This window comes from Aptenodytes forsteri, unplaced genomic scaffold, assembly GCF_000699145.1.
Source record: "Aptenodytes forsteri isolate BGI_AS27 unplaced genomic scaffold, ASM69914v1 Scaffold438, whole genome shotgun sequence".
NCBI classification, from domain to species: domain Eukaryota; kingdom Metazoa; phylum Chordata; class Aves; order Sphenisciformes; family Spheniscidae; genus Aptenodytes; species Aptenodytes forsteri.
In genome coordinates, this window is record NW_008795673.1 from 656212 (window position 1) to 672152 (window position 15941).

The 15941-nt window shown below is 43.0% G+C and overlaps 1 protein-coding gene across 7 annotated transcripts in view; it reads right to left on the reverse strand.

Moving 5' to 3' along the window:
• The window catches only part of CARD19 (caspase recruitment domain family member 19), a 23734-nt gene that overhangs the window by 1652 nt on the left and 6141 nt on the right, over positions 1-15941 (reverse strand). The window contains exons 1-6 of one of the 7 annotated variants that reach the window (XM_019472938.1): positions 13804-14044; positions 12166-12428; positions 10336-10478; positions 8238-8391; positions 3642-3701; positions 1686-1757 (exon numbers count right to left, since the gene is read on the reverse strand). In XM_019472938.1, coding sequence (XP_019328483.1) covers positions 1686-1757; positions 3642-3701; positions 8238-8391; positions 10336-10446 — 397 coding nt within the window. In that variant the 5' untranslated portion in view covers positions 10447-10478; positions 12166-12428; positions 13804-14044. Of the gene's footprint in view, positions 1-1685; positions 1758-3641; positions 3702-8237; positions 8392-10335; positions 10479-12051; positions 12102-12165; positions 12429-13105; positions 13246-13803; positions 14045-15941 lie in introns of those variants that run through there. The other 6 variants (XM_019472941.1, XM_019472939.1, XM_019472940.1 and 3 more) reach the window with 6 other exon arrangements.

Consider the following 15941-nt stretch of genomic DNA (forward strand, 5'->3'; position numbering starts at 1 on the left):
TGCACAGTGCAATTGCTCACCACTCGCAAACTGATGCCCAGCCAGTCCCCGAGCAGCGGCCCCCCCGGCCAGCTTTCCCCAGAATATGTACTGAGCATGACGTCCCATGGTATGGAATGTCCCTTTGGCCAGTTTGGCTGTGCCCCCTCCCAGCTTCTCATGCACCTGCAGCCTTCTCAGTCAGTAGAGCATGGGAAGCTGAAAAGTCCTTGGCTCGTGTAAGCATTACCTAGCAACAACTAAAACATCGGTGTGTTATCAACTTTGTTCTCATCCTAAATCCAAAACACAGCACTGTACCAGCTACTAGGAAGGAAATTAACTCTATCCCTGCCGAAACCAGGACAAGAGCCTTGGAACAAAAGGCTTGGAGAGATTAGTTGGTAATTTTAGCAAAAATAAAGACGGAGAGCTGACTTGAGGCACAAGGACCTCCACAGGGAGAAAATATGAAGTGTCAGCTGACACAGAAACAAGGGGCTAAAGGGGCTCTGCAATCTGGTAGAGAAAGGCTTAACAAAAATGATAGGCTGGAGCTGAAACCAGTTCCAACTAAGACACACACTTCTAATGCTATGGAAAATTAACTGGGATCAAGGGAAGTGACGGATTCTCTGTTTTTTTGGTATCAGTCCCTGAATGCTTTTCTGAAAATGCTTCTATTAAATGCTGGTGACTGAACCTGCTGAAGGGAAGTGACGGCAGCTAAGGAAACACACGGATTAGCCTTGAAGGTCTATTGGTTCCCTTTTAGCCTTAAACCCTGACTCCATGGACAGTGCAGCTGAGGGACTCTGATCTGGGAGTGAAGGGTAACACAGCCCAGACTCCCACATCACCTGAAATGTCCACGAACTGGTGCTACTGTAGCCTACAGCTCTGGGAAAAAAATAGTAAAGAACAATGTCCAACTGTAACTGCTGTGACCGGGGTATGAGGAGCAGAAGGCACTAAACCAAAATGGAGTTTGGATTCTGCTCCCCATCTACCGCGTGAAGACTGGCACGTCCCACAGCACCATGCGAAGACTCGAGAGAAAGTGACACCTCTGAATCAGCTACTCTCTCCCCCTGGATCTCTCCCACTAGCACTGACTCTCTGCTTCGCTGAAGTTGATCCATGTGGATGCATCAACACACTTTCTGCTAAGAGCTGCCGCTCTCACAGCAACGTTGGGCGAGTGGAAGGTAGGAACGTGAAGAGGAGCGGGAGCTCTGCTCTGCTGGCTGCTGTGAAGCCGGCGACTTTCAGCCGACAGGGAGAGCTAACACCCAGAGCCAGCAACAGGGGCAACGGTTGTACCTGCTCGGGCTCAGCAAATCGAGCCAGTGGCCTCCAGCCCTGGCACTGGTCACGCTTCAACCAGCTCCCGAGGGATGCGGAAGCCAGAAGGTTTGGGTCTGTCTCATGACTGCTGGGAATCACGACCCATTGCTATAGCAACAGGGGCTCACATGACTACTGTCTTTAAAAAGAGCCCCTGTTTGTGGCTTCCGCTGTAGGCAAACGATCCATTATTTACATCTCGGCATGTCTGAAGCGCAATTTGTATCCTAACCTCATTAATGAATGATGACACCTTGACCCGCTCTATTAAGTAAGCCATGTTAGATCAAGAGGCACGCTGCTCTCCCGCCCCGTGCTGAAGTAAGGCAACCAAGAGAATAAACACCGGAGTAGATTACCTGAGTTACAGCAATACCAAAATAATGCAAATCCTGCAGCAACGCTAAAACAAGCGAGGAAAAACACTGGACCTAAAGAAAATGAAAAAGGAAACACATTAAGACAGAAGAGAGCAGTGGAAGTTTAGCTCAGTTCATAAATCATCAATTGCTATTAATATGCATAATTAAGTGTATTCAAATGAAGCTAACACATTCACAATTATGTATGTTCTGTAGCTAATGTACTATGAAGCACATTTACAATACTGTAATTAATTTTTACTACAGTTGCTTTGACACCATTCACTGTTCGCCTCTGTTCATCTAGTTATATCCTATGAAATTTAAGTGAAAGCTTCCTTAGATGTTTTCTGACTCTAAAACTTTGTGCAAAAACCCCTTTAAACCCTATAACAAAATACTAACCAGCCTACCGGGACCTCACCACAGTGTGGCATTTTACTCTGTAAATAGCCCCCACGGGGCCAGTGCACTGCCTGTGGGTAAGAGTACGTCATATGAGACTGCAGCCCCTTAGAAGCAGATTTTTAGGGTTTTGTTTTTTCCCCACAGATGTTCCACAAATTCCACTTTCATGACAAGAGCAAATATTCTTGTTCCTGTTTACAGTTCTGCTGGAAGCTGAAATGCAGAGCCACACGCACACCTAAGATACATCTCCCACTGGAAACATTTCCTTCATGTGCCTGCCTGGAATTACATGCAGTTTAACGCTGATGTTCAGTATTGATGTTCGATAAAACCTTTCTAATTCATACTTATCCACAGACAAAACCTCATAAAGATTTATATCTGCTTCTTTATTATCTAATATTCTATTTGTATTTACTACTTCGCTATGACTATAGCTACAATTAAACTGCACCTGTCAATTTAAGGACAAATGTACTGCAGACTAAGAAATTAGTGGAGCTGACCACACGGACGAGGACGCTGGAGAAACAGCAAAGGAGCAAGGACTTGGTTGCTCCTTCGATGTAATCTCCCAACGAGGGTGGCTAGCAGCCGGACAATCTCCAGTCTGCGGCCAGCTCCTTCACCAGCATGAGTAAGAACAGAGAGTGCTTAATTTTCTTATTTCCAAACACTTTTCTCTGTTCTTCCTGTACTGTTATGCTGCAGTCAGCAGCAGCGATGTGAAAAATCTGAATAACAATTCGGTTCAGTGTTCAAAGTAACAACAACCCAGGCAAAAATACGCATTGAGTTAAACTGTGTTCCTGCCCCTCGTTTCGGTTTTCTCTCAGGGGAAAACTGGCAAAAAGGCACAGTTCATAGAAGGTGCTCTTATTCTCCCACAGTTGTATCCAAATTTCTAAATAAGATATCAATTAAACTTAAATGATGAAAGAGTTCATTATAAATTTTGAAAATTCTTCAGCTTTCTTTCCGATCTTCAATTCATTTTCAAAATATCTTTCAGCGAATAAAATATTTGCCTCTAATCGAGGCACTGAACAGAGGAAGGGGAAAAAAACCAACTTTTTCCTAAGGAGAATATATTTAAGTTCACCCTTGGTCCTCTTTCTTTCTGTCTGTGTTTTCAAATGATTTGTACTTAAACTGAAAGCTTGAAAAAACTGAAAAAATTTGAAAGTTGTGTAAAAAAAATTATTGATGGCCTTATGCAAAATGACAGCAGCAGCAGCTGAATAGACCTTACTATTCAAGCATTGAAGAAATCATAGGAAATGAAGAGTTTAGCTATAACTGTGTAAGTAAAAATACCATTGTAAATATTGATTAAACTCTACAGTCTCTTGAATTTCCTGGCACTGGTTTCCTCCACAGCAGCTCAGTATGTTTTCCTCCATTAATTCCACTTAACTTGTGACAGTAAAGACATCATAAAACAAATTGGTTGTTACATGAAATGCAAATTACATGATAAAATAAATTGCATCATAATCTGAAAAGCCATTCCATCCGGTGACACTGTATGCATTTATTTACCCCTGTCATTTAGCATATATTTCTCCTTGTCAGTGTCTATCTCTGTGGAATCTGTGGTTTCTAGAAATAAAAGCAACACATGAAAAGTTAGTACTCAGCTCAAGCCAACAAACATAATCAGCACATGCAAAATTGTGCAAAACACCACATTTCAGAAAAATATCCAATTTTGACATAAAATATTAACCCCTCCAAAGGTAAATCATCGCTATAGTTAAATCCGGATATATGTTGATCAAAAGACATAGGCACAGTGTCATTTGAATGCAACTAGAAATAGCTGCAGCAACACCTCTGATCTGGTTAAGCACTCACCACATAAATAACATTACACTTGTTTCCCAAGTGAGGAAAGCAAGAACTAATCCTTCCATAATGCCAGAAATTTTCATTGTAATATATACAAACTATTTGTTAATATATGTGCTAATCTGAAAACACCCCTATAATTTAATTCATCACCATTCCTTCTGTTCTTGAGTAAATCTCTGGGCATTAACGTATCTGGCAGATGAAGCACTTAATAATCTGCGCCAAGCAGTTTGTTCTATCTAAATCCTGGTCTCAGCTAAAGACACGTACAGCTTCTTTGGAAGTCTGTAGGTACTACATGCTAACATTTGGCGCAAATAATTTTTGCCTCTAGCTTTCTGCAAATTCTAGTAGAAAAGGAGGTTGACCTTAAGACAAGGTGTTCAGTAGTTAGCAGCAATAAAGCAGTTCCTGCTTTGGGCAGAAAGACCTGCAGCTCTTTTAGAGGTGCCTTTGCCATACAGATGTGGAGATAACGTTGTCTGCAGAACATGTGTACAACACCAAAGAACACCACTGTCACCATAAATGGCAGAGGAACGAATTTCCTTTAATGCATCATGAATCTGCAAAACAACTTATTTGGCCAAACCTCTTTGTGGTCAAGAGGGTTAAAAAAAAAAAAAAAAAAAAAGGGAAAAAAGTGAGAGCTCTCCAAATTTCTGTCAGTAGGGAAGAATTTGAGACTGTTTGGTTTCATCTGATTTCCTTCTTCTCGGTGAGAATCTGGAGCTAGAGGTGCCTTGGAAAACCGCCCTGTACACCACCTCAGCAAAGGGGACCCGCTGTCAGCCCACAGTGAACAGTCGGTGAACACCGGTCTCCCATGCTAAATACGTCCTTCTCGGTGGGAGAGCTCCAAATTTGGCTGTCAGTAGGGAAGAATTTGAGACTGTTTGGTTTCATCTGATTTCCTTCTTCTCGGTGACAATCTGGAGCTAGGTGAGGTGCCTTGGAAAACCGCCCTGTACACCAAGTCAGCAAAGGGGACCCGCTGTCAGCCCACAGTGAACAGTCGGTGAACACCGGTCTCCCATGCTAAATACGTCCTTCTCGGTGGGGTGACAGGGCATGGCATTCAAGCAGAACAGAAACATCTGAAGCGCTTTGCTGCAAAGCCTGAGAGTCACTGAAGCAGAAAGGATTGCCGCAAAGCCTCCATGGCGCACTCTGTGTCAACGGCGATCTTACATAGCCTGCCTGTTTTGAGGGATGTCCTCCTTCCCTCTAGCTAAGAAATCCTCACACTTCACAGGAAGAGCACAGTCAAATCTCTGCACTTTTGTCAGGCTATCGCTGCGCGGGGCTGATCTGATCCTTTACCTTTCTAGCCTGTGTCAGCGTTGAGAGAAATAAAAACATCTTCTGAGTCACTTGGAAGATCCCGTTTGGCTTCAATAGCTCTGAAGCTGCCCATGCCACGTGCCTTACCCACCCTCTAGTGGGAATTCTGAGACATTACTGAACATTTCACTTGCAATATTATACTTGAGGCAAAGAAATTTTGTTCTAGCACAAATTTTAAAGTTGTTTTAAAAATGAGAAAGAGATCTTTGAAAGGATTTCCTCTGTAGAAAACGTTACAGAACTCTGTCCTGGCCATAGTTCATCAGTGTCCTCACCGATAATTTCTCCAGTTGTTTATAATGCTGCTTGTTTCAGTTCAATCTGCATTTAGAACAAAGTCCCAGTGGTAGGGATTCCCTTTTTTCCTCACATTTACAAATTCTAGTGTCAATTCTGTAAATGCTCTGTGCTAAATTTGACAAATTTAACAACTACTACTGTGAGTAACATTTGAGTAACATAAAAATTGTACATGTTAGAGGTTGGAAGGATAATGCCTTTAATATTCAAAATGTTCAAGTTCACTTAAATGAGAAATAACACCTCATATTGAAAAGGGAGCTTTTCCTGAAGAATAAAATTGTTTGCAGTTTTAGCTTAAAATGCTGCACAGATGTTTATCAACCATTCAATCCAGAATGCAGACATTTGTTTTAGTTACAGAACTCATAAGAAGCAGCAAACACAATTATCTCATTATTTCCTTCTCAGGTCAATATAAGGAAACTGCAGAATCTCACCATGGAGTAGTATTTTAACTCAGTTATTTAAATTATTCTCATTGTTCTGAGGATGGTAACATAAGAGATACAGAGAATTTAATGATTTATGATGGTTACTGGAGTCCCTTTGCATAATGCAACAGCAGCAAAACAGTTTTGGGGCACCACAAACAGCTCTATTTTTTCTGTGAAGCACTTCTAGCACATGTGCTTGTTATGCGCAGTCTGAACATGAGAAGCCCTAACCCTGCCTACCCACGTGGCTACCTGAGTAAAAGCTCTCAGAAGTAAGCATGTAAATCAGGTGCAAGGACGAGCACGTTTATGCTCTAGATAAAAGTGAAAACATCACGCAGGCACCCTATGCAAGTTTCCTTTCAGCTGGTTTGTCCAGGCGTGCCAACAGCATGAGGCAGTGTTGAGAGTTCATCTTCGCAACATCTGCACAACTTCCAATGTGAGTTTTACGCGTACGGATGAACTTGGTCACAGGTATGCTATTTCTAGTACCCAGCTGAACTCAGACTGTCTATATGGGATCTAAGTCAGTCCTTGGCTACTGTGTACACGCATTAAGACACATTTTCAGAAACGGCTTGTAGAAGGTAAGTGTTATTGAACATTAACAGAGCTTAAACTCTCGAACCATCAATACACTCTTGAAATTTTATTCTTAGTGTATACACTTAGTGACTACACTAAGACTTCTTAAGTTGCTCTTAATTAATATAGGCTGTCTACTGCCTTCTAGTCAGCCTGGCAGAAAAACCTGTTGCTCTTGAGCTCCACCCAAGTAAAAATGATTGATCCAAGACTATTTGATTTAAGAGCCTGTTCCCTCAAAGGGCATGACTTCTGCAAGGTGAGTATTAGATCAAAAGCACTGCCTTAAAGCTGCTGCAAGGCTGAATCAAAGCTCATCTGAGATTCTGAGGCAGGGATGGGCCCAGAGTTTCCCAGTTCAAGAGGGTTCGGGTATGGGACATGAAGACCTGGGGTAACTTTGCAGCCTCCCTGTGCAGGCAGGAAAATGGTGCAGTCTTCCACTGGTACATATTTGTGCTGGGTAGATACAAAGCTTTTCCTTCAAAATGAAAGGCAAAACAAAGCTAGACAACTCAGTATCTTCAAAGGTAATTACAATTTTATGTGCCATTTTCACTCCAGAAATAAGAGAGGTCTAATTGTTTTTTTAAACCTATGGACTTTTGGTGTAACGGTTTGAATGTCACTGGAGTTTGACCCACATGTCTAAAATTTCCCCTGGCACCTAACTGTGGAGTTTCTTATAACTAGAAATCAATTGACTGGTCAAGCATTAGTGTTGTTAGATACTTTATAAGGATTTCTTAAACTGCAATCCCTTTGCAGCTTCATTAACTTAAATGTGGGAGCTCTCCCTCGAGCTCCTCAGTCATTTCAGTACGCGGGATGCCTGAACGTATTTCCCATCCATTTGGAACATGGTTCTTTTCTCCAGTTCGTTAGGTAGGGGGCGGGGGGAGAAACACCAACACATAGCAAGCATTACCCCAGGTTGGCAAGTCAGGCTTGATACTTTTCCTTAAAGAAATGAGCTCCTTTGCGGTACAGAATCAAATCTATTTGAGCCTCAGTCCTTCTGAAGTACGTACATGTATATTTGGGGGGCAGCTTTACGGACATCAGTCAGGCCTGCCAGCTGCACAAAACAAGCCCTAAGTGATTAATATCACAGTTCATCATTGCAAGGGCCTATGAATGTTTGTTTCACGTTAAACTAGACACAACTAGGAGATTTACGGATTGAAGGAAAGCCAAGCTTCTGGGCCACCAGAGTTTTGAGCTTAACAAATTTGAGGTTTGTAATGTTCTTACGTGCTGCAAGTCAGAATAAACACAGAGGAAATAAACAAGCCATTAAGAAGCAATGGTTATGAAAAGAGAAATTGTACTTCATACAAGTTATATCACTGTCTTACATGTTGCACTTAAACTGTTTTGAAGACATATTTTGTATTTCAAAACAATCAAAGAGTTTTAGACTGCCCACACTAGTCAACAAACAATAAAAACCATGCAGTCAAATCCCCTTACAGCTTTTGGAAAATTCCAGTCAGAAGGAATTAATGTATACCCCCAAAATTATTTAAATAACCTAAACCTCATCTGAACGAGGTTTTGTAATACACTGATGAGGAAATCCACAACTCAATCAACTTACAAATCAACTTACTCAAGATTTTCCTGCTTGGCAGGTCATTATACAGCTGTTCAGCATTGATCTGTAGAGCCCTGTAAAACTCTTGACAGTGTCTGTCTCCTTTCTTTTGAAGGTGCTTTATCAGATCCGAAAGTCTGGTATGGAGTGATGCCTTTGGATTCCTGAACTGTAAGAGAAAAGCACTCATCAGAAGAGAGATTACACCAGCTGGAGATCAATTCTACATCACTTTACAGTATGCCAGGGAGTGAAGATACAGAGCTTGTTTTATATTTGCTAAAAGAATGGGCCAAAAAAATGAGGGGAACCTAAAAAGGACATGCATTGCACAGCAGTCTTCAAGACACTGAGCTCCATCTGGTCAGCACTGCTTGATGGGGAGCATATTGCCTCCGCCCTCCCTCATTCTTTTTCCTGTCCTGATAAAGTGACAGCTACTCTCCATTTGATGTTTTCTCTGCATTCCAACTAACATGGTACTTGCTATTCTACAATTTCATTCTGACAGCTATTGACAGAAAATATCAACAAATCTTTATTATATAATAAAGTTTTGTTTTCAAGTTTTTCCTTAGTTGCCTAGTAATGATCACCCAAAAAGGTACTTTATACTGCTTATATTAGTCCCAATATTGGAGCGTACATCATCCCAAGATTACATGTTTCATTGTTTCCAGCACAATTAACTGCTGCGTACCCAGTGCAACACGTACAAATTCTCATTACTGGGGCAGCATGGCAAGCAGTTGCAGAAGAAAGTACTTTTTTTCCGTAGTCCAAAATGTGATGAATATTAGGAGACCATACAAAGAGAATGAAAACACGTACCTAGCCTTACACACATCAAACTGATTTCAGCTTCTTTGGAAAACGTCCAAAGCCATTCTCAGCAAAGCACTGTATTTCAGACCAGTACAGCAGATAACATTTGCAGTACACTTAGTTAGGATCAATTCCTGCTCTAGGGGGACAGGAATGCAACATACCTTACACAACACTCCTTATTCTGACAAAATTCCCACAAGGTCTACCGGATGTAGCTGAGATTGTAAGCTTCCTAAACACTCAATAGAGTTGACAGAAACTTGCCTGGACCTATGAGAAAGCAGTTCATTTCTGTCTGCTAAGTGCAGAAGTCACAAATTATGTTTCACAGATTCTTTCTGTGTTTATTTTGAAGCTGTTGAGGGAATGAGATCATCGTTAATTGTGCATGTCACACTGTTTATCATAACTGAGTGACTAGACTGCCTCAGCTGATGATCTAGCACGGCTCTACACCACCAAAACAGTATTCGTCCCCATGGAGTTTGATTATGACAGAATTAGACTTATTTTTCATAATGTTAAAATACTGATATATCAAAACCCCAAGCCTTGTGCAGATAATGAAGTCAGCAGACGGCAAGTACAAACTGGTATAAGTAGGATCTGGGAAGCTTTTAACTGACTTCAACTTTCACTCCACACAAAAAGATCTTTCTCCCTAAAAACAGCTACCCATTTTTGAAAGCATCATGCCAGGGAGGGCAGCCTTCCTCCATACATAGCAGCACCACTGGAAGATGATACTAACTCCATCCAATTCCCACAGCTCCCACACTTCTAAGTGGGACTAATGCCCCCCTTCTCTACCAATACTCATGAGTTATTAATCACATTAATCAGCAACTAAAACTGTTTAAGCTAATATAGATGATTTTGTGGACACAGCTGGATGCAGCACAGATCATCTGACATGACACTCCACACCGACTCATGTGAGGAGGCAGGGACGCAGGGCATTTGGTCACACGATGGCTGCAATCCTGTCCACAGAGTGGTTATAAGATAGTGTGCTTCTGCACGCACGGCGTCAGATGTCATGGCAGAGACCACGGCATTAAGCTGCTGCTGAAGAGAGAGCCCTCTCTCATAACCGCTTGGCACAGGGAATGTGCCAGCCCTGTGACTTCTCTGATATGAGATCCCAGATACAACTGGTCAGCAAGTAAGAGGTGAGGAAGATTGGCTGCGTGTGGCACAAGAGTCAAATCGGGAAGAGGGCAGATGAGCTACTGATCCACGAAAACAATGCAACATTCAGATAGAGTAAAATTCATCAAATTACCTTTTCTGCTTCCGCATTGGTAAGAATTTGAGGGTAGACTCTGTTAAGCTGAAGAATAATTTTATCAACCACTTGCTCATTCAGTCGGCTATTGCTTGTAAGAAAATACATGTCGTGCTGCAGCCGATGACAATACGACTGATCTAGAGATAAAATAATACAGAGAACAAACCACAGCAGTTAATTAGCAAGCCATTTTTAAATTCTGTAAATTTCATTTTCCTAACAGTGGTTAAAATAGCTAAAATAAAATTACCACCACCATGTAATTTTAGAAAGCTGAACTACCTATAAGGGAAACACAACATAGCCACGTGCTTTCAAAGACCTATCCACTTAAAATTACACACGTCTGAACTCCTGGCTGGTCACTCGTGCTGCCTCTCTCTTTCCAAAGGGAGAAGGTTCTAAATTATTTAGATGTCAAGCACTGATGGATATTTAATCAAATACAGTCCTAAAGTTGATAATTCACTGAAGAGAAATTTTCTATCATTTCTGAAGTCAGATTATGGAGTTTAAAACTAATGTGTTTTATAAATTTTTTGATGTAAACATGTATTTCATAGAGAGAGGTTCTCTCTGATGTAGAACAGTAAAAGCACATAAATTTGGCTTCAAATTATGTACATTACTGATACCGGTATACAGCACAGGGCTGGTCTTTGCCTGCTGCTTAGCACCCGAGGACTGCAGCACAGCGTGGGATGGGGTGGGGTGGGACGGGATGCAGAGAAGCTCACGCAGCCAGGCAAAGCAGGGGGCTGACTGAGCTGGAGTGATTTGGCCCTAACATCACCCAGCCCTCCAAGAGTTTATTGCTGCCTTTTGTCTAACAGGAGAATTCAGCAACTTGCCCAGTGGAAACTGCCCAGACTGAAACAGAACTGGAACATCAGGAACAGCAGCTCTGCCAAAGAGCCATGAAGTTTTTAGGGAAGGACTTCTACCTTCACTTCACGCGGGAGTGAGGAGAAAGGGCATTCAAAAAGCAGTACATTTTTACCACAGAAGTACACTCAAATACCCATACAAATAAAACACATCTTTTTCTATTAACCCAGACCTCTGCAAATAGACAAACCCAGACTTGCTGTTGTTTTAGGCATCATTTCCAACTTGACAGCAATGGATTTTGCAGGAGCACAGCTTTCCCCACAGCTGCTTGTCTATAGTCCCTAGATTAAGATACAGGCACAGGCTGGTTTCACGGGTTACTGTGCCCTTATCAGATTTAGAAAGAGAATGCCTATGACCGTGTCTGAAATAAGTGTTACAATGTCAGTACAGCACTTTATAACCAAGCAGCACAGAAAACAAAAACAAAACACTGCCACCCCCACCACACCCCCATTTAAAGCAAATGCATAGGTTTTATGGTATTTTGGCTACCAGAAAACACATAACCATCAGCCCTTTGTGCCCTGCAATTTAGAGAAGATAAACAAAAGAATGAAGGAAAAGAGCCAGAAAACTTTGGCACGATGCACTACACCTATGCACAGCCCTTGCCCTTTCTATACCATGTCTTTTTTCTGCAATATAACTAACAGCATTTACAGGAAGGTTCAGGAAAACCTCCCAGTGTGACCATCACGCACTAACAACTTCTCCAGTGCCAGTGTCACTCCTATTCAAACAAGAACACACAGCTATTGATGCTGCATAGAGAGCTGCAATTCTACAGGCACAACAGGATGTCAGTTACATTCTTACTTTTTTATACAAACACCATACTATTACCACGTGTTTCTAATGGCTCGCTTTTCCACGGCTTGCTGTCAAGGCAGCTTTTTAGCGTACTGTCAGAAACATACTGCCCTGACATACTTGCTGTGCAATTCCCTTTTGTTGCAAGAAGTTCCACGTTATCTGGTTCACGGCTGAGATCAAACTTCTCCTCTCCAAATCAACTCACTGGCATGCACAAAAGGCTGAGGCGAGGACCAGGAGACTGTGAAGTTGTGTCTGTTCATGCAAATACTTTTTGGGGAATGAAGTGCCACAGCGCAGCTTCCTCCTCCTTCTTCTGCCTCAGCTACATGATTTGTAGTGACTCTCAGTGTCACCAACAACTCTGTACCTTCTGCAAACTTACAAAAAACACACATTAAACCAGGGTCTTGCAGCTAGCAGAGCAATTAAACTTCAAATAGCACGGTGACATTCAAACAACAAACCACAGCAAGGGCTAAAAAGCATGACAAGGATCTGGCACAATGAGTATATAAAAGTAAAATAAAAGCAGGCTCAAAGCGTCATCTCCTTCCCTGCTTCTTGCTCTGTTGCTGCCTTGTCATTACCGATCCCCGCACAGGCAGCACGCGGAAGTATATTAGCAGCAATTACACCAGTGAAGTTCACTGTGACCAACTGGAGATTACATTTAAGTCAAGATCATTTCCTGAGCAGTCAGGACACTCCATGTCCTCACAGCACTTTTCATTTACACAGGCTCATTAAACGGTCACCAGTCTTACCGAGGGCTCTTTGCTGCTATCTGAACCTGCGTGCTGGTGCACCATAGATTATATTACGGGGCATAAGCCTCTCTGAGGTTTCGGGGTGGCTATGTTTTCTTCCCATCTAAGCCAAAAGGCAGGAGAAGAGAACGAGATGATGCTCTTGGCCTCTCTGGCTACTGCTAAACCATGCCTGCCAAGGACAGGCATCTTGCAAGACGCTTCTCCCATCCTATGGGATGCTCCATTTTTAAGAAGCACCCATGAAGCAGTCTGCTTCCTCCCCCATTCCCACAGAGACATTTCACCTGCAGAAAATCTTTCATCTCTCCTCTAACCCTGAGAAATCTCTGCCCAAACCACTCAAGGAACTGCCTTCAAGCTTCTGGTAAACCAGAGAAGTGAAACTTCCCACTGACACCACCCACCACTGCAGAATTGTGCTCCAGCTACTAAATTTAAAGAAAACAAGCAAAAAAAGCCCCACCAATCCTAGTGGCTGAAACGTGGCATGCTGCTTTGGAGCGATAAGGGTATCTGGAAAGCACACGTGTGCATTTGAAGCCACCACGCGATGCTCCTGGGCCCAGCTTGCCCCAGGAGCTCCGGCAGCTTTGTTATGGGATGGACTTGCTCCCATGCACTGCCAGTCACGGCCCAGTTACGGGTGTACAAACGTGACCGCACTAGGAAGTTTTATAATCACTGTTCACAAGCAGCAGCTTTTTAATATTGAACATGCCCATTATTTACATTTTAAAATAACAGAAACCCCAAACCAGGTAACTTCACAACTGCAGCAAGGCTACTGATGTGCTGTCAGGTCTTAAGAATTTAGGGAGCAGTTGATTGGGATATTTTGCATATCCACCTTTTATCTCACTGCCTCAAAGAGATGACAGTTATTGCAAGGAAAATTTAAAATCTTTATGCTAAGATGACTTTGTTTTTAAGCAGGAGTCACCCCAGCATTAAAAGGACAGTCATGCTGTTAGCAAGTACTTACCTAGAAAGTTCAGAGCAGCAAAACTGGGAGACCAGGTCAATTAACCACAGCTTACAGCACAGGCCTGGCACTGCCAGCCATTTTAGCACCCTCAGGCTGCACGAGGATTGCATCTACCTCCACATTTGTAATTTGGTATTACTGCAGTTACACTTTCTCCTCCACTAGAACATTAATCTAACTGGGCTTAATCCTGTCCACAGGCTTTGGACCCAGCTGCAGGTTTGCCCAGGCACGCAGCTGCAGCGGAGGAGCCTGCAGGCTTTGACACAGCTGGAGGTAATCCTGTCCGGGCTTTGGCCCCAGCTGCAGGTTTGCCCAGGCACGCAGCTGCAGCGGAGGAGCCTGCAGGCTTTGACACAGCTTGGCAGCGGACTGAGCTCAGAGCTCAATGCAGCTGCAGCGGAGCCTGCAGGCTTTGACACAGCTGGAGGGTTGGCAGCGGACTGAGCTCAGCTTCACTGAAGACAGGCAGCAAATACAGCTGAGATTGGATACCACGTCACTGAAGCTGACCTAAAGTTGCTTAAGAAAAGGTGGGTATTTTGCTTACTCAGAGGAAATGTAAACTTCTCAAAGAGACAGGCAGGAAACTCAAGAGCTGTCTTTGACAGCTGAGAAGAAAACATGACTAATAATTTCATGTTATTGACTTGTAATTACTACAAGCCCATGACACATCATACACGACCGCTTTTTTCTCTTACCCAAAGTACAAAAGGCCTCTGGCATACAGCATATGCACACCACGCTAACATACACAGCCTGCACCTGACCACACACACGGAAGGAAAGGAAGTACACGTACAATTAAGAGAGATCAGACAAAAGCAAGAGATTACTGGTTATTCGTAGCCAACAGCTCCTCAAACAGAGAATACAATACATAAAATCAGTGATGCTAAACGCACAAGCAGCAAATGACACTAACAAAGCAACACACTCATCATTTTTCACCTGCAGGGAAAAAAAAAAAAAAAAAAATCACACACATTGCAACCCTCCATAAAATGACACATCTCTCTTCTTCCTTCCAAATGGGCAATTAGGTTTCTGGCAATAGCTGCAGAATGACCCAGCCATTATACTAAGTGCTGGCATTTTAAGGCTGCTAAAATATACTCTGCTCTTGGAAGTAACAAGGCTCATAAAAAATGTGATCATAGGTGACCCTAACGTGCCAGACTGTCTTCTATGGCACCTGCAGGAAAAATGTCAAGGGTGGCAGAGCCACCCTTCCCAAAGCTCTTCCTAATTTAATAGCAGAGTGCGTTCACAGGGAGTTTTTCAGAGGTAACTCCTAACCTAGGCACCGGCTTGCCAGACCCTGGCAGCAGCCAGGACGTCAGACAAGCGCTGCGGCGTTGGCACTCTTGCTCCATATGCCCGTGGTGAGGCGTGTGGTCCCTGAAAGGTGTCACTAGCCACTGGCACAACGCACTGATAACACAAAACATAACTTTCAGGTTATAGTGGCTGTCAAAAACCCCTTTGTAATTTTGATTCTGCTTAATTATTCTTACCATAAAAGACCCCGTGTTGTTTTCTGTACAAGGAGTATCAAATGGGATTTTGTCTCTCACAGTCCCCTGCATACACTCCTCTACGATCTACTTTCACTGCCCTTCTAGATAAAACCACATGGCCCTAGGGACCTGCCACCTTAGGCTGGGGTCTGCATTGCCACCTCATCTTTATCACAGTAAATGAATAAATCCAGCTGCATTTCAAATTCATAGGCTGTGATCAGCCCCTCCTCACTATGCTGTGACACATAACCGCTCTCATCCACGCTTGGGCCCCGGGAGCATAAATGCTGCCAACCCCCTTAAGTCAGGCGGGTAGACCTTTCCAATTAATAACTCCATCGATATTTACATAAGGACTCTTGATACCATCTCTGTCACCACTGTATCTTTATGTCCTGGTTTCGGCTGGGATAGGGTTAATTTTCTTCCTAGTAGCTGGTACAGTGCTGTGTTTTGGATTTAGCATGAGAGTAATGTTGGGAACACACCGATGGTTTAGCTGTTGCTCAGCAGTGCTTACACTAGTCAAGGACTTTTCAGCTTCTCCTGCCCTGCCAGCGAGAAGCTGGGAGGGGGCACAGCCAGGACAGCTGACCCAAACTGGCCAAA